The 18,253-nt window shown below is 44.9% G+C and overlaps 1 protein-coding gene across 3 annotated transcripts in view; it reads right to left on the bottom strand.

Moving 5' to 3' along the window:
• galnt9 (polypeptide N-acetylgalactosaminyltransferase 9) overlaps positions 1-15,792 on the bottom strand; it is a 90,349-nt gene extending 74,557 nt beyond the window's left edge. For all 3 annotated transcript variants that reach the window (XM_035529542.2, XM_035529543.2, XM_081714887.1), the window contains exons 1-2: positions 14,859-15,792; positions 3,712-3,886 (exon numbers count right to left, since the gene is read on the bottom strand). In XM_035529542.2, the coding sequence (XP_035385435.1) occupies positions 3,712-3,886; positions 14,859-15,096 (413 nt within the window). In that variant the 5' untranslated portion in view covers positions 15,097-15,792. The remainder of the gene's footprint in view (positions 1-3,711; positions 3,887-14,858) is intronic.
• Positions 15,793-18,253: the final 2,461 nt, after the last annotated feature.

Genomic DNA, 18,253 nt, shown 5'->3' with positions numbered 1-18,253 from the left:
ACTCTAACCTAACCCTAACCCTAACTCTAACCCTAACCCTAACTCTAACCTAACCCTAACCCCAGCCCGTAACCCTAACTCTAACCTAACTCTAACCCTAACCCTATCTCTAGAACTACATACAGATATACTTACATTTATGAGCAGTTTTCTTTTTTTTTGTTAAATGAGTATCAATATATTGGACAACATTTAAACACTGAAATAAAACCGTGGTTGGTAGTGACGTCAGCTTTGCGGACAGGCGGTAGGTTTCCGAAGCTCCTGTATGCTGCAGTGTTCCGATAAGACCTCACATTTACAGTGACAACAGACGATCATTCAAAGCCAATTTCTACCACTCCCTTATCAGCATGTATTTTCAGTGAAGAAAGAAGAATGAGAGTTGTTTGACTGATGGGGCTTTGGCGTGATTTCTCTCTCTTCCAGCAGGGTGCCATTATTCTGCCTCCCTACTGGTTTGCTCTCGAGTCTTGTGAATAGAGTCCAAGCTGCAGACAGCAAATTTTTATGCAACTTGAGTTTTCATATATAAACCACAGAATATGCGACTGAATATCTATAGTTGACTAAGAGCAGACACCAGGAGATGGGAGATGGAGTTATGAGTGGTTGGAGTCGTAGGTGGATATAGGTGGAGTTATGAATGGATTGGGGGTGTAGAGTTATGGGCGGTTGGAGTCGTAGGTGGATATAGGTGGAGTTATGAATGGATGGAGGTGTAGAGTTATGGGCGGTTGGAGTCGTAGGTGGATATAGGTGGAGTTATGAATGGATTGGGGGTGTAGAGTTATGGGCGTTTGGAGTCGTAGGTGGATATAGGTGGAGTTATGAATGGATGGAGGTGTAGAGTTATGGGTGAGTGGGGGGTTTGTGGGAGATGAATGTCGCTGTGGGTGAGAAGAGGGAAACAATAGAAAGTGGAAATGTCTGAGCTGGTCTTGGCTGGGCTGGGTGATCTTTAGTTGTTAGTGGTGAACAGAATGCTAAAGTAAAGTAAAATCAGTTCCGTTACCCTGTTTACCAGACTGAAGTGTGTGTTATACTGTGAAGCCCCTAATGCAGTGGTTATCTAGACCCTAATACTGTAGTTATCTAGACCATAGCACTGTGTCTATCTAGACCTTAATACTGTAGTTATCTAGACCCCAATACAGTAGTTATCAAGCCCCTAGCATGGTGGTTATCTAGACCCCACCACAGTGGTTCTCTAGACCCTAGAACAATGGATTTCTAGACTGTAATACAGTGGTTATCAAGACCCTAATGCAGTGGTTAACTAGACCCTAGCATGGTGGTTATCTAGACCCTAATACAGTGGTTATCTAGACCCTAGCACAGTGGTTATCTAGACCCTAGTATGGTGGTTAGTTAGACCCTAGGACAGAGGTTATATAGACCCTAATACAGGGGTTATATAGACCCTAATACAGGGCTTATCTAGACCCTAGCACAGGTTATCTAAACCTTAATACAGTGGTTATCTAGACCCTAATACAGTGGTTACTTAGACCCTAATACAGTGGTTATCTAGACCCTAATACAGTGGTTAGTTAGACCCTAGGGCAATGGTTATATAGACCCTAATACAGTGGTTATCTAGAGCATAATACAGTGGTTATCTAGACCCTAGCACAGGTTATCTAAACCTTAATACAGTGGTTATCTAGTCCCTAGTACAGTGGTTAGTTAGACCCTAGGACATTGGTTATATAGACCATAATACAGTTGTTATCTAGACCCTAATATAGTGGTTATCTAGACCCACATACAGTGGTTAGTTAGACCCTAGGACAGTAGTTGCCTAGACCCTCATACAGTGGTTATCTAGAGCCTCTAAAAGGCATTCCCGGTTCTAGACCTGGAGACTTCATGCTCTATATGGTTTACCTGTTCACTCATACCAGTTTCCTCTTCTGCTAATCTGATAATAACTATAAGCTTTTACTGAGTTTGGTTCTAAAGTCTCAACTTTTTTTCTTTTTTTTTTATTTCACAATTTATCAAAAGCTAATTTTAATTTATGGGCTTGGAAAGTCCTTGGTGAAAGCGAAAAAACAATTTGCTAAACATTTGCTAGATTTGTTAAAACAGGTGTGACATCATATTCCATTACAGTGGCAATGCAATTAGTTCATGTCGTCACTCAACAGCTGTTGACTGATTTTGGCTCAGTTCGTGTGTTTCTGTATTGTGCCTGTAACCTCGTAGGATTTGAAAGGATCCTTTTGGTAGTTCATCTCTCAAACCCGTGCTCTGGCCAGCTTCCCAGAACCAGGGCTGAGGTCCTGCCTTACCCAGGCAAACATTAGACCCATTTGAGTTTTAGAATAGATTAAAAACGCCTGATATTTCTCTTCTTTTCTTTGGCATAAATGTACGCAATGTCTGTGTTAGAGGACGGATTCCCTGTCACATTCCTCCTCTCTAATCTCTCTGTCCTTTTTCTTTCTCTCTTGGACTTTTCACTGACGTGCCGTCCTGTACAGTCATCAGTCCCTGCGAGGTTTCACACCAACCTGCTCACCGTGCTCAGCCTGAGGCGCACAACTGATCGTAAGCGCCGCATACGTCTGAACCGTCGAAGCACAGTGACCTGAGCTGACCTCTCTCCGGATCGCTTGACATCGCTGCTCATCATCCAGTTTAAACCCACTCCCAAAATCGAATGCTCAAAAGAAGGGAGAATGAAGGAATGAAGGAAGAGAAAGAAAAGCAGCCTGTCACTGTAAACGCAGTTCACGGGCTTCCAGCAGGGCTGAGGAACCAATGGGATTCCAGTCAAAAGCAGGAAGCAACTGTACTAGCTCGTCCACCCGGGATTATTTTTATCCGGTAAGAGAACGCTTGTCCTATTTTAGGCTTCCACTCTTACTCGCTGCCTTTCAGATGGAGCTAAATAATCTACAGTTATTTTTCTCCCGCCGTTTACCACAGTATGCAGTCTGACCGCATCATTGTGTTTTCTCCACCTCTACCCGGGACAACAAACTCCCGGCCCACCCTTGGTGGCAAAACGTAACGCGAAGCCGGAGTCGGGCGAGGACCACCGAGATGAGGAGGTGGAGAAACGGGGGTCATTACCTACCTGTCTGAGGCATCACAGACAGCACTACAAGTCCCGATACTCACGCTCAGTGATGGGGACACAGAAGCAATACAACAATCCTCATGCCCATATCAGATTAGAAAGGTCATTATGAATGATCGTTAATCTCTCAGGTCTAGGAACATCTACAATGTCTTATTCTCTGTATTATTTTACATTATGTGTCGTTCTTTAGCATTAGTGTAGCAACGTGATCTGAACATGCCACGCTCACTGCGTTTGTCGCTGTTGACTCACATACACACTGCCAGTGCTCTCCTCCTGGGTGCAAAACTGGAGGAAAGTTATTTAGTCATGTGGCTATTTATAATTCTCCTTCTCTCCCTACACGGTCTAAAAACCTCCCTGAAACATTATTGGTTATGAGGGTCCTGGACCCTGAAAACCACAGTGCAAAGAGGATCTTTGTGCCTTTAAAGTCTTCAGATAAAAGTTGGTCAGGATTTTTATATATATATATACATATATATGTTGCAGGACTGAATATAGTATGTGCTTGTATGCTTGTGAATCTGCAGGTTTTGTGTGTGTGTGTGTGTGTTTGTGTGTGTGTGTGTGTGTGTGAGTGCGCGCGTGTGTGTGTTCTGGGGCAGTAGACTCACTTCTTGGGCCTGTAGTCTGGGATGTTCCTGTCCAGAGAGATGCGGTCACTGAGCTGGGCGTTGTAGCCATACTCCTCATATCTGCCCTCCTGACTGTCCTCCCCCAGAGTGGCAGCAGCTCCACCCTGGCCCAGACCCCCTGGACCCTCCACCAGACCCATGGGCTTGGCTAGACCTGCAGCACACACACACACACACACACACACACACACACACACACACACACACACACACACACACACACACACACACAGAGGATGACAGACATTTCAGTTAAACTGTTATAATACCACAAACAAAGGATCTTCAGAAGGAACACTTTTCATTATTCATTATTCACATCGGTGACTGCCACAGACACAGTGACGGCACAGGTGATGCTCTGGGCCACAGACGCTGTGCTATGTGAGGAAGAGAAGGATTGTGTATTAAACTAACACATCCAACATCCACGGGGTTCCTTTAGATCCAGTTGGACATGAACGGGCGCTCAGAGAGCTAATCCAACACTGCATGGAAACTCAGAAATAAATAAATAAAATAAAATACAAATGGTTGTATTACCTTACATTTCCTAACTCCTCACTAATCAGAATTTAATGAAAACAAAACCAACTTGTTTACAGTATCATTAGACATTCCAGAGATCTGAGAACTATGATCGGCCTCTAAAAGCTCGCAGCTCAGTTTTAACTTTACAGTTTGAATTAGAAAAAATATGAAAACGTACAATTCCAGTCAAAGGTTCACTCAAATTCCAAAAGTATTATCACTGTGAGGATTCAGGATGAGTGAGCATCAAACACTCAAACACACAAACACTCAGACGCTCAAACGCTCAGACGCTCAAACGCTCAGACACTCAGACACTCAAACACTCAAACACTCAAACTCTCAAACACTCAGACACTCAAACACTCAGACACTCAGACACTCAGACTCAGGTCATTGCACATGTCTCATTACCTCCCAGTCATTTTCTCTTGCCATCTGAGCAGGTGACATCCAATTTCACAACTTAAGATTCAAATCTCGAGGATGTTCCCTTCTTAAATGACAGGACAGTGAAAAGAACGGAGACCTTACAAATTCCTTTTTACTTTGACATTTAAAATAACGAAGTTCTCTGCCTGTGCGGATTTATTAAAGATGGGAGACTGTCCTCCCCCAGAGGACAGTCATGATAAAAACATTATCGCTCGCTGTGCAAAATGATAAGGAGGAACACAGAGCCTCGGGCATTCAACATTCCTGGGACCCTAAAACGGGATTTGCGATGGGCACATTCCCATTCCCGGGACCCTACGCACAGCCGTGCTGTGTGCTCATCTACACATATCCAGCACTCATGATACTACTCTCGTCTTCCCTTGAGAATTCACATGACACCATCGTATTCCCATATTCAACATTTAAAGAAAGTGAGACCAGATGGTGTGTGTGAGTATATTTTGTGTGTGTGTATGTGCGTGTGACTGCATGTGTGCTTGTGCGTGTCTGTGTGCACGTGTTTGTATGCACATATGTGCGAGTGCGATGTGTGTGTGTGTGTGTGTGTGTGTGTGTGTGTGTGTGTGTGTAGTGTGCGGGTTGGCGGTGCTGAGTGTGATTGTAGTCAGTGTGTTTGCCCTCACTGGTGTGTGTGTGTGTGTGTGTGCCACATCCTCAGCCCTGTGGCACCAAATGCCAGCTCCAGCAGCCCTCCTGCCCTGGCAGGGGCAGTCCTGGACACTCCTGCCCCAGAGAGAGCAGTCTTAGATACTCCAATAACGTTGTCATTAAACGGTTGGTTCCAAAACAGGAGTGTGTTGTTAGCAGGGCTCTGTGCTGTGCACAGTGTGGACATGTTTAACACACTCACAATACTGCTGAGATTCTCTGTCCTGATACTGAGACTTGGATTTATAATACAACATCTATACCATCAGACATTACAGGGTGTGGGTGTGATTGTGGGTAGGGCAGTGATGTCTCAGTGGTTAAGGTACTTGACTAGTAATCAGAAGGTTGCCAGTTCAAGTACTACCACTGCCAGGTTGCCATTGTTGGGCCCCTGAGTTCAAGGTGTACTTAGTCATAATTGTAAGTCGCTTTGGATAAAAGCGTCAGCTAAATGCCATAAATGGGCAACACTGCTGTTGAAGGTCTATGCTGTTTGCTTGTAGGCAATTCTGCACTGAGGAGTTTCATCAGTGAGCTCTACAGTGGAGTGGCTGTCAGTAATCATGTGACCACAACACATATATCCTTAAGGATTCCTTTTCTCTATGAGCGACCACTGCAGTTATAGACATATCTGACTTAAGCAAATGCTAAGAGCTTTTATCCTGAATGCTGTTTAATAGCCCTGTAGAGCATCTAGCTGTCACACATCTGCTAATGCGATCCGTAGCAGGACAGAAAAGGGGTGGTCTGGGATGGAGGGAGGTCTAGGATGGAGGGAGGTCTATGATGGGGGAGGTCTGGGATGGAGGGAGGTCTATGTTGGGGGGGGGTCTATGATGGAGGGAGGTCTATGTTGGGGGGGTCTGGGATGGAGGGAGGTCTAGGATGGAGGGAGGTCTATGTGGGGGGGGGTCTATGATGGAGGGAGGTCTATGTTGGGGAGGTCTATGATGGAGGGAGGTCTATGTTGGGGGGGTCTGGGATGGAGGGAGGTCTAGGATGGAGGAGGTCTGTGATGGCTGTGTAATTTACTGCTCCAGTCCGGAGGAACTGGGCTTGTTTCAGTGGTTGCTAATAAACTTACTGCAAGAGAAATTTCACTTTGAGAATGCCCTGAGGAGTTGTTTGTGTTTGTTACAAAGCCTTCTCAGAGATGCTGAGTCATTGTTTTTGTTTGCTTACGTGTGTGTGTGTGTGTGTGTGTGTGTGAGTGTGTGTGTGTGTGTGAGTGTGTGTGCTTGGTGATGAGTTGCTTTGATGGCTATAAAACAAGACAGGAAAGTGCAGGAGTGTCTGAAAGTGGGGGTTGGGGAGGGGAGTTGGGAGGGTTAAATGCTGAGACGGGTGTGTGTGTGTGTGTGTGTATGTGTGTGTGTGTGTGTGTGTGTCTGTGTATGTGTGTGTGTGTGTGTGTGTGTGTGTGCGTGTGTGTGTGTGAGAGTGTGTGTGTGTGTGTGTGTGTATCTGTGTATGTGTGTGTGTGTGTATGTGTGTGTGTGTGTGTCTGTGTGTGTATGTGTGTGTGTGTGTGTGTGTGTGTGTGTGTATGTGTGTGTGTGTGTGTGTGTGTGTGTGTGAGAGTGTGTGTGTGTGTGTGTATGTGTGTGTATGTGTGTGTGTGTGTATGTGTGTGTGTGTGTGTGTGTGTATGTGTGTGTGTGTGTGTGTGTGTGTGTGTGTGTGTGTGTGTGTGTGTGTGTGTGTATGTGTGTGTGTGTGTGTGTGTGTGTGTGTGTGTGTGTGTGTGTGTGTGTGGTCGTTAAGGTTGGTTTCTACTGACACTGCTTTGCTTCTTGCATTGTAAGGTAATTATAGGAACTTGTACCTAATTATCAAATAAACCATTGAAAGTTGGGTTGGAAAATCAAGCACTTTGTCCAAAAGGGTCTGTGCAGCACACAATGTAAACATTAAAAATTCCCAAATATTCTCTTATGTCTGATGATACTTATATCTGCAACACCAACATAAACAGACCGTCCTCTTCCTGTAAGATACTCGGTAGTTCAACCATGCTCCTAAAACAGATTCACCATTCTCAATGTGAGCGCTTTTAAAATACTGCACTGCACCTCACCACTGGTGCGTGTCACTCGTGTTTACGCTGCTGAGGTTCCGAGTTTTGCCCCTTTTACCACCGCCTGCCGTTTAAAATGATGCCACGTGCAAGTGAAACAGTTCTGCGCTATTCTGTGTCCTGAGGGAGAGATTTAGTGTGTGTTTGAGATATAAAAACGCATTAAACACTGAATTAACTTTTATGGGGAGGCATTTAGTGGCTGCTTGGCATATATCTAAATGCTGAGTCGATGAATTTGAAATCTGAAGCACTGACAAATACCTACATAAGTCTTATTAATGGTTTAGAGTTAAAAATACATGACCTGTTTATTTAAGAGGACTTTTCAGCTCCCCTTCTCCTCCTGTTCCCCCCTTTATTCTCTCTCTCTCTCCCTCCCGCTCTCTGTAATGATGATGGCTGTCAAGACCCAGTCTTCTCACTTTAATAGGCCGTTTGGCTCTTCTGTCTTAGCTCCTTAAAACGAGCTACATGGACGTGTCCTGATGAAGGCTGTTCCAGAAGAGTGTACGCTTCCAAATCAACAGAATGGATCAAATTCCAGGTAATCAGAAAGTGTCCTGCCTTCGTGTTCACTCTGTATATTGTTCTATATATCAGAAAGTGTCCTGCCGTGGTCATGACAGCTTTTATTTCTTTATTATTGATTTAATAACCTTCTTAATCTCCTTTGTTCCTCTCCTGTTCTCTCAGGTCACAACATAACAGCAGCAGAAAAAGCCCCACCCACACCCGCCCACATGACTGTAGCCCCGCCCCTGCAGCAGTGCCAAGCGCCTCAGTGCACTCTGAGGAGAGTGCTGAAGCGCAGGCATGGTGCTAATGAAGCACGTGTCTCAGGATCCTGAGCATTTTTAGTGGACAAAGCATTTTTTAAAACATTTTGTGAAATTATACAATTACAAATGTGTGGTTAAGGCAATGGTGACGAACTATTTTTGGAGAGTCAGGGAGGACACACTGAGCTGACCTTCTGCCATCAGACAGCATCAGGCCTGATTTGTTGGCATCAGATAGAAAATCAGGAATTTGTTGAGGTGCTCCCCAACATCTGTGGCATGTGGTCACAGTTTCCCATTTTAAAACATTCCCAGGGAATGTTCTTTGCAGGCATGTGGAAATCTGCATTAAAAACACATCGATTCTGACCTGCACGTTTTAATCAAGGGTCGAAATCTTTCACAACATGGGGGGGTCTTTTTTTTTTTTTGTCGGTAAACCATCAAAAACGGCCTCTCTGACCCTTCTTGATGGGTGGATGCATAATTTAGAGCGTTCCTGACGGAGGCGTTCCTGACCTAGACGAGTTACTGCCAGTGTGTTCTGCAGCAGGGAGCTGCGCCTGGACACACAGCAGCTGCACGGGCGCGGGATTAATCCACCGTGTGCGCCATGTTGTGTGGGGTTTTCTGAAACAGCAACCCACACTGCAACAGGACTACGAGCAAAAAAACTCAGAAAGCAGAAAACAGGACTGCTGCACGTTTGTGGTAAATGTTCATGTTGGTCACTGATGTACGCGGCGTGTTGTGTGTTCAACACCGTCACCTACATAAATGTAAAATGCATAAAGGATTTTTGCCGCATTGTGACTTGATCTCCTGAGGCAGGGCGCTAGGCTAGTGTTGTATTTTGCTACATGGAAAGTAGATTTGTTGTGCTAACTAGAGAACAGGTGGAACATTTTTCGTTACCATGTGCAATTTTATGGATGGTAGAAGCTGAAGAAGAGAAGAGACTGACTCTGTTTGCGTCAGAAGGAGCCTGTTTGAAGTGTCAGTTTGGCGTGTCCTTATCCTAGCAAATCACAGATGGTGTGACCTGTAGGAAGGTTTTTGGAACCGTGACAGACCATAACTCAGGACATCAGTGACCAACATGAACATTTACCACAAACGTGCAGCAGTCCTGTTTTCCAAAAACATTCCTACAGGTCACACCATCTGTGATTTGCTGACACTTCAAACAGGCTCCTTCTGACGTAAACAGAGTCAGTCTCTTCTCTTCTTCAGCTTCTACCATCCATAAAATTGCACATGGTAACGAAAAATGTTCCACCTGTTCTCTAGTTAGCACAACAAATCTACTTTCCATGTAGCAAAATACAACACTAGCCTAGCGCCCTGCCTCAGGAGATCAAGTCACAATGCGGCAAAAATCCTTTATGCATTTTACATTTATGTAGGTGACGGTGTTGAACACACAACACGCCGAGTACAGGCGACGGTGTTAAACCCACAACACGCCGCGTACATCAGTGACCAACATGAACATTTACCACAAACGTGCAGCAGTCCTGTTTTCTGCTTTCTGAGTTTTTCTGCTCGTAGTCCTGTTGCAGTGTGGGTTGCTGTTTCAGAAAACCCCACACAACATGGCGCACACGGTGGATTAATCCCGCGCCCGTGCAGCTGCTGTGTGTCCAGGCGCAGCTCCCTGCTGCAGAACACGCTGGCAGTAACTCGTCTAGGTCAGGAACGCCTCCGTCAGGAACGCTCTAAATTATGCATCCACCCATCAAGAAGGGTCAGAGAGGCCGTTTTTGATGGTTTACCGACAAAAAAAAAAAAAGACCCCCCCCATGTTGTGAAAGATTTCGACCCTTGATTAAAACGTGCAGGTCAGAATCGATGTGTTTTTAATGCAGATTTCCACATGCCTGCAAAGAACATTCCCTGGGAATGTTTTAAAATGAGAAAATGTGACCACAAGTCACAGATGGTGGGCAGCACCTCAACAAATTCCTGATTTTCTCTCTGATGGCAACAAATCTGGGAGAAAACACAACAGTTATTTCCCATTCCACGCCAAAGGGAACGATGCATGCAATACACATGGGATTATCGCAGAGGCAAACGTGATCCTGCCGGTTGACAGATATGACCACTGACTCATCACTACACATTACACATACAGCAAGTGCCTTTGTCGCGCTGTCAATAATCTCCAGGGTGGCGCGTCCTGTGGTACGTTGAGTGGTTTATTAGGTTGAAGATGAATCACAGTGTCCTTTTCTCTTCAACTGGATGTCCTTTTGAAGAACCACACAAACAGCTAATGCCAAACGCTGGAAACTATACGTGAACAAGTAGGGAAACGACTCTTCAGGATTTCGTAATTTCCGTTAATGTGATATTTTCATTACATCAGTTTCATTTGCAATGCAAGAGGCCTGTACAAGATACATGCACACCGCACTCCTGTGTCCTGTGCTAGGGAACAGATGGGAGAGAGAAACTGACTGCGTTCCTATACCTGCTGTAACCAAACACACACACACGCCAGTGGAACTGGCCATCAGTCGATCTGTGGTTTTTATTAACCAGTCTGATAAAGATGTTTTCTGTTCTCATATAAATAGCTGCTTCTGACTGGTTTCACATGCATCTGAAAAATGACCTCAGAGTTTCCAAAAAACCAGCCCTTTGTGTTAATCTGAGATTAAGCAGTGTGCTTCATCACAGCTAAGGTAGGATATGGGGCATTGGTGAGAAATCTTTGCATAAGGGTACCTTTCATCTGAAGCAAACCTTCAGTTCTGAGACATCACTGAGTAATTTCTTTTAAAAGGAAAATAACAAATATTGGAGATGACAAGGCACTAGTTTGTCCGTCAACAGTCAACAGAGTCAGAGAGCTTCTAGCACTCACATAAAAATTGCAGTGTGCTGCAAAAAAAAGAAAAATACACCCTCTGTGTTGAAAAAATGAACAGTTCTTCTTTCTTTTCTTTGTTTGTCCAGACCCTAGTTTGCTTTGTTTGGTATGGACAAGACATTAGTATGACGAGCCCTGCTTTGACTAGCTTTGAAGTGTGGATGGTTTTACAGACGTCCTCTAAATGTTACTGTCACTTGGCTTAAACTGCAGGCTTAATATTGCTGGCTCGATAAACAGCTAAAAAATACGGGTAAATACCTCAAATCACCACAGCATCAGCAAAAAAACAACAACAAAACAAACAAACAAACAAACAAAAACCACAGCAAAGTCTTCAAACAGCAACAGTTTCAGCTGATTACAGAATATTCATGGACCTGGACAGAACAGGCGTGGACACAGAAGACTGTCCTCGCACGACAAAAAAACCCAACCAACCCTTCAGGGTGGATCTATGTGGCGGCAGCTCCGTTTCATAAAGGAGGCCATGTTAGGGGGCATTTCTCTGGAGCGGCACCTATTGGCTCATCTCCAAATGAACGAAAGATAATTCAAGCTGACGTGGTATGCCCCTTCGTACTCAAACGATGCCGGACCTTCAGAATAACAACAGGATAAATCCGAAGGTTCTCGGGGACAATCGGGAAGTGCCATGGCCAGCATCGCGGTGGGAGGAGAGGAGAGACAGCTTCATGATTTAAGAAGGACGTTAAAGGAAGGAGAAAGTGCTCAGAGTCTCCGGAAGAAGGAACATCCACCAGAGAGCTGGGTGTCGCAGTGACATTCAGCACAGGAAGTAAATAAACTAATGAATAAATGAATTAATTAATTTTGTAAATTATCCTTTCTATTTCAGACTGAACCACGTTCATTTATTTCCTAGCCATTGGAGCTAATAATTACACACCTAGGAGTAGCCTAAGAATAATTATACAGTAATAATTCTACTGTAGAGCTCAGTTATTATGATTATTTTTTGCATGTTCCACATTCTCTTATTCTGTCTGCTGTATAATATCTCATTCTGTCTGCTGTGTAATATCTTATTCTCTCTGCTGTATAATATCTCATTCTGTCTTCTGTATATCTCATTCTCTCTGCTGTATAATATCTCATTCTCTCTGCTGTATAATATGCTGTATAATATCTCATTCTGTCTGCTGTATAATATCTCATGCTGTATAATATCCCATTCCGTCTGCTGTATATCTCATTCTTTCTGCTGTATAATATGCTGTATAATATCTCATTCTGGATGCTGTATAATATCTCATTCTGTCTGCTGTATAATATCTCATGCTGTATAATATCTCATGCTGTATAATATCTCATTCTGTTTGCTGTATAATATCTCATTCTGTATAATAACTCATTCTGTCTGCTGTGCAATATCTCTTTCTGTCTGCTGTATAATATCTCATGCTGTATAATATCTCAATCTGTTTGCTGTATAATATCTCATTCTGTCTGCTGTACAATATCTCATGCTGTATATGTTTTAGCTCCTCTGGCCAAGGTGATACACATATTATAGAACTTTACGAACAGTTGATCCTCTAACCAATCACATGGCACCATCATGTCCAATCCACACCTGACTAGTGAGCGTTCTGTAAGTGTTAGATGAATCACAGTGTTCATGTGATCCTAAAAACTTTGGTCAAAATAACTGAAGGTCAGTATTTGACTGTCACTTCAACATCCGCTATTCTGTTTATGGTGCGCTGTGACATCTGAGACCAGGCCAGACGCATATAAAATAAACCGGGTTTATTTTATAGCAAAACAAGCAACAATTGTAAACGGAAACAGACGAGGGTAATAGCCAGAGATATATCAGGGACACGCTCAGTGGGATGTGCTCAGTACTCGCGATAGAAAAGCGATAATACATTGCACTGAATGAATGGAACAGGAGACTAAATAGCGTAGCAAAGATGCCATACAGGTGACACTAGTAAACTGGTGAGGAAGATCTGATGAGTGATGAGGTTGTGCTAGGGAAGACGGGAGTTGTAGTCATGGACTGGGGCGGTTGCGTGACATGCGCTCTCCGCAGAGTGAGACCTGGTGTCTCTACGCTCTGTTTGTGTTAAACATGTCCTAGCTACCAACCCTCTGCATCGGTGTCCCAGTACTGACCACAGCACTTCTGCTGGTCACATATTACTGGTACTGAACCACTCAATCACACTGATATGTACAAAGCAGCAGCAACCCTACTTGTCATGACAGTCATACACATCACATCCCTGCCTCTGGGAAACCTGCGCTCAGAACAGGGTAGAGGGGGCTGACATGCTTTATGAAAACAGACACGTCACTGTATATAGTAGCTAATCTATAGAGTACATCTATAAGATTCGTGTATCGTACAGGTGTATCTTACACCTATAGAGGATATCTATAAGATTAGTGTATATTCTACACCTATGGGGTATATCTACACCTATAGAATAGTGTACCCTACACCTATAGAGTATATCTGTGAGATCCGTGCATCATACAGGTGTATTTCTTGTCGGCATTAGGTGTAGCTACAAGGTAGGTGTTGAGTTTATACATTCACAATATGTAGCATTGTAATTACAGTATTTTGTCTATACATCAGCAAGTAACCTTTTTATAACAGTGTAGCTCCTTGGTGTATAATGAGACTATGATTGCATGTATCTGTACAGAGCAGCTTCTCAGATACCACCACGGAATGGTAGCAAACACCCATGGTGAGGTTTTTTCCTAATATATAGCACATGAATAAATGAAGCCACAGTCCCTGTAGTAACAGTGAAAGAACTCATGTCAAGTGAGTGCACCAGTGGCTAATTACCGCTCCTCTATGTCCCCACACAGCACCTCAGCCCGACAGGATGTGGCAGAGCTCAGCGTCAGCATCCCCGTGCCTCCATTCAGACTGCCACAAACCACAACAACATGACAGGAAGGCCTTCAGTGTGGCTCGCGTTAAAGTCAGCATCACGGCTCAGAACCCGGCCAGTCCACAAACACAGCAGCTTCCAACACGTGCGTCTCAGCACATCCTGCTCGCTGGCTAGTTTGGGTGTGTGAGAGCACATTGAGTACCGATATGTGCTGTGTAAAGGGCAAATCTAGGTGCACGCCTGAGAAACTCATCTGTGTGGCCAGAAATACCCACACAACAAAACCCCAATATCTCTTCACTCTGACTTTGTCAATATTAATACCGCACCACTACAAGAGACAGCCTGGTTCTGAGACAGCTTTATGTATCTTATACATGAGAACGGCATCTTAACTCTGTGTAATGCCATGTTTGTATTTAAAGGTGATAAAAACGGTTAAAAACTATTTGAACATGTGATTTCTGTTTTTATACAAATACTTTCAATTATATGATTAGATTTAGGATTATTTATTGTGTCTGCACTTACAAAGTAGCATATCTGAGCCCAGTTTACTGAGCAAATCCAGAAGGTTACAGCGACTTTAAGGGATACTGCCAGATGGTTTAAGAAATATTATTTTCAAGGCGTTATTTTAAAATAATAAGAAGACAAGGAATGTTTTTAGAATTCTGTGCAGGACACTTCACTAGTGTGAACCAGCAAAACTTTTAAATGCTATTGGCTGTAAGAGACATGCCAGATACTGTACATAATGCTGACTTTAACGTGAAGGCAGGCTGGGCTCTAAGCGGTCCCTGTCTGCAGCTGTTGTCCATTCGACTGCTTCATCCTACACGGGCTCGAGACTTCCTCACCGTTTAACTGGTTGTACACCACATCCTCCAGCCTCTCCAGTCTCTGCAGAATGGACTGTCTATCCAAGCTGGCCGCTTTCCCGCTCCTACTCCGGAGTCTCGGGTCTGCTGGTCGCCCGCCGCGCAGGAGCTCCTCAGAGCGGTCCTGGATCCTGCAGTACACCGAGAATAGGATGATCCCGACGAACACCACGATGTTAACTGTCAGCAAAGTTTTGATTTTGCGTGGCACAGCCATCAAAGCCAGGCAGGCGGCGGACGCACGGTGCAAACTCTAGAAATGTTATTGCATTTAGAGGCTCTTGTGGAAGGACAAAGCCTTGAGCACGGATGCCCTCCGCGTGCCTCCTCGGAGCGCTATCCTTTCAGCACCACGAGCCGGGGAGGCTAAGCGCGCGCGGACCCTGCGCTCGCGTACACCTGCTGCGTTGTGTCGGGCTGCAGACGGATTTTTCGCTGGTCTCGAGCAGAGATCACGAACATCTCGTGGCGCCTCAGCTTTTGATGAGCCTCATTATCGCGTGCAAGCGCTGCCTCTACGCTGTAGACGAGATCTCGTGCTAGCCCGCCTTCGACACGAGCGGACCTTCGCAACCAAGGGCAGAGACGACACTGCGCTTCAGAGGACACAGGACGGAGGACAGGACAGGACAGAGGACAGGACAGGGCTCCAACAGGCGCTGCTGCTGTCGGTCCATGGCAGGCGCGGGTCTACCGCGCGCAGCATCCCCCGCGCGGCTTAGAAACGATTCTGCCGAGCGAGATGTCACAACGCGCGCGCTCCCTCGAACCTGGGAAATCGCGAAAATGTTCGCGCAGCTTGTCGACGGGAGAAGGTTTCCTCGGGTGCTGTCAGACAAAGCCCGTGTCGGTAGTACACTGCACGGTGAGCCAGTCTCTTAGTCCCTCACGCTCCCGCGTGCTCTCCACATCCCGCCCTCTCGCGCTCGCTCGCGCTCTTGCACGAGCTCCTCGGCAGAACGCAGAGACGCGGTGACGTCGCCAAACTCATAAATATTCAGATAGTGTTTGGGTATGAAATACTTGAAGATGATAGATGATGCGGAGAGTTTGGGTCGGATTACAACGTGATGCTTTCGCTCCTGTTTACCAAAAGCATTATAACTTGCAGCGACAAAAAAAACCACAACATACTGGCATTCTTTAGCCCCTTAAATAATTGTCAGAAAATGTAATATGTGGTAAACTCTTGAAATAACACACACACACACACACACACACACACACACACACACAGAGTAAATTAGCACTGATCAAAATGAGAAAGCGCTTCTATTTGATGAGTAAAATGGCTGCTGAAATCATTCTCATTACAACAAACACAGATTTATTCAGTGTGCATTACGCTCCCCAGAAAAATGAAACCGCTGACAGAAAGAGACTGAGTAGACAGGATCCAGTGTCACAGTTCTTTTATTTTATGTCATGTCTAGTGGACAGACATGTCGTGTTGCCTGTGTGGAAAGTTCAAACAGAATGTTCGTTGATGACATTTCATTCGACACCTGGACTTAAAAAAATTTATTTTCTTTCTTTTTTTTTTACCCGACTTGAGTTCTAGAATCCTTATGAACTATTCTAGAACTGGAGTGGAGGATTCCACAACCCACCCGTAAGGTTCTGGAACCCTTGCGGATTGGGGTCTTAAGAGACCAGGTGAGCAGATAGTAGTGTAGTGACAGGAACGTACCATGGTAGCGCTGAGCTGTTCCACTGTGACGCTCTCATCACCAGCCATGCGGTTGGCGTACACAACGTCCCACGAGCCTCTCACTCCAGAAGAGCAGACCGAGTGTTATTACCCAACGCAAGTGGCTTGGAGTGCTATTTTACAGTCTCATGGGAAAAAATTCCACTTACATTTTTATTTAGCAATTCTACAATCATCAGTCTTGTTCCAGCTTGGATGGGATGGCAGAATTTTCCACTCAGATGAAAGTCAACACGTGTTAGAACACTCATGAATATATATCTGATTATCTGCTACTCTTAACACAGACCAAGTCAATACGTGACCCCTGTAACACTGCTGTGTGCATGTGAGCCTCCGTAGAGATGTGGACAGAGTTGAGGACAGTGTGGTGGACAGAGTGGTCTATTCCATTCATAAACACCAACTTGTCTTTTTTATGTGTTCGAAGTTTCTAAAAGATTTCAGTGTAATCTGCGTTTTCTGCCGATTTTAACGGGTTTTGCTGCATAACAGGCAAGGCATCATAAAACATATGGATGTGACGTGTCAGTAGCTTTGGGACACACTTGTGCTTTTTCAACAGTAATGACAATAATGACAATAAAAGTAAAGCCTTTTCCCATGTTGCCCGGCGTTCCCATGCTGGCGGACGTTCCCATGCCACCCGACGTTCCTGATTCATGTCGGCTTTACTGCTGCTGTTTCCCAGAGCCAAAAGTACATTCAGCGACTACAAAAGTTGGAAGCGATCCATCTCATAACCTACATGCACACACACACACACACACACACTCCACGGGCGATTTATAATCACAGTGACAGAACCGAGCAGAGTTTTGTAAGAATGTGGAAGTACATTCCTCTGTGGAGGATTTTAAAGTTTCCAACCTCACTTCAACTTCAGGCACTTCTGTTAGACACATGTACCTTGCTCCTGAGATCACTGCAATAGGCCACTCTGATTGGTCCGCCTGTCATATGGGTGTATTTAATATGGGCACAGTTACAGACCGTAGCCTGTCCGTTGCCATGGTACCAGCACTCAATCCAGCCATCATTGGTCAGTTTATGACAGCAAAGCCACTGCTGATGGAACATTATTTGAGTGGGTGACAGTTACCGACACAGCAGCACCCTGATGTGGGTCTTGCATGGTGGAGGGGTTTTTACTGGGACAGTGTACTGGGTGTACTGGGGCAGACGTGCAGGAGGTCACTGCTGGCTCAAAGACGTCCAGATGACAGGAAAAGGAAGAAGGGGGGACTAAAGCACAAGTGTGTCCCAAAGCTACTGACACGTCACATCCATGTGTTTTATGATGCCTTGCCTGTGTTTTCTAGGCATTCCTGAACACGCAGGTGTGAAATGGTGCATATTACAGGGTGGCCATGATCAGCCATGATTTCCCAGAGCAAAACAAGCACCTTTCATTAGCTTGACTACCAGCTCAAATTCTGGTTATGTCTGTGACGTATGGAAAACACTCAAGAACTCGTGTGTGTGTAAGAGACATTTGCAGTATTTATCTGACACTTTTATCCAAAGTGACCTACAGTTATGACTGAGTACAACTTGAGGGTTAATGGTCTTGCTCAGGGGCCCAACAGTGGCAACTTGGCAGTGGTGGGACTGGAACTGACAACCTTCTGATCACAAGTCCTGTATCTTCACCACTGAGACA

This window comes from Electrophorus electricus, chromosome 5, assembly GCF_041902795.1.
Source record: "Electrophorus electricus isolate QZ-2024a chromosome 5, ASM4190279v1, whole genome shotgun sequence".
In the NCBI taxonomy this organism is placed as follows: Eukaryota; Metazoa; Chordata; class Actinopteri; order Gymnotiformes; family Gymnotidae; genus Electrophorus; species Electrophorus electricus.
The sequence above is the reverse complement of the archived record's forward strand: the minus strand, read 5'-3'. Positions and strand labels throughout refer to the sequence as shown.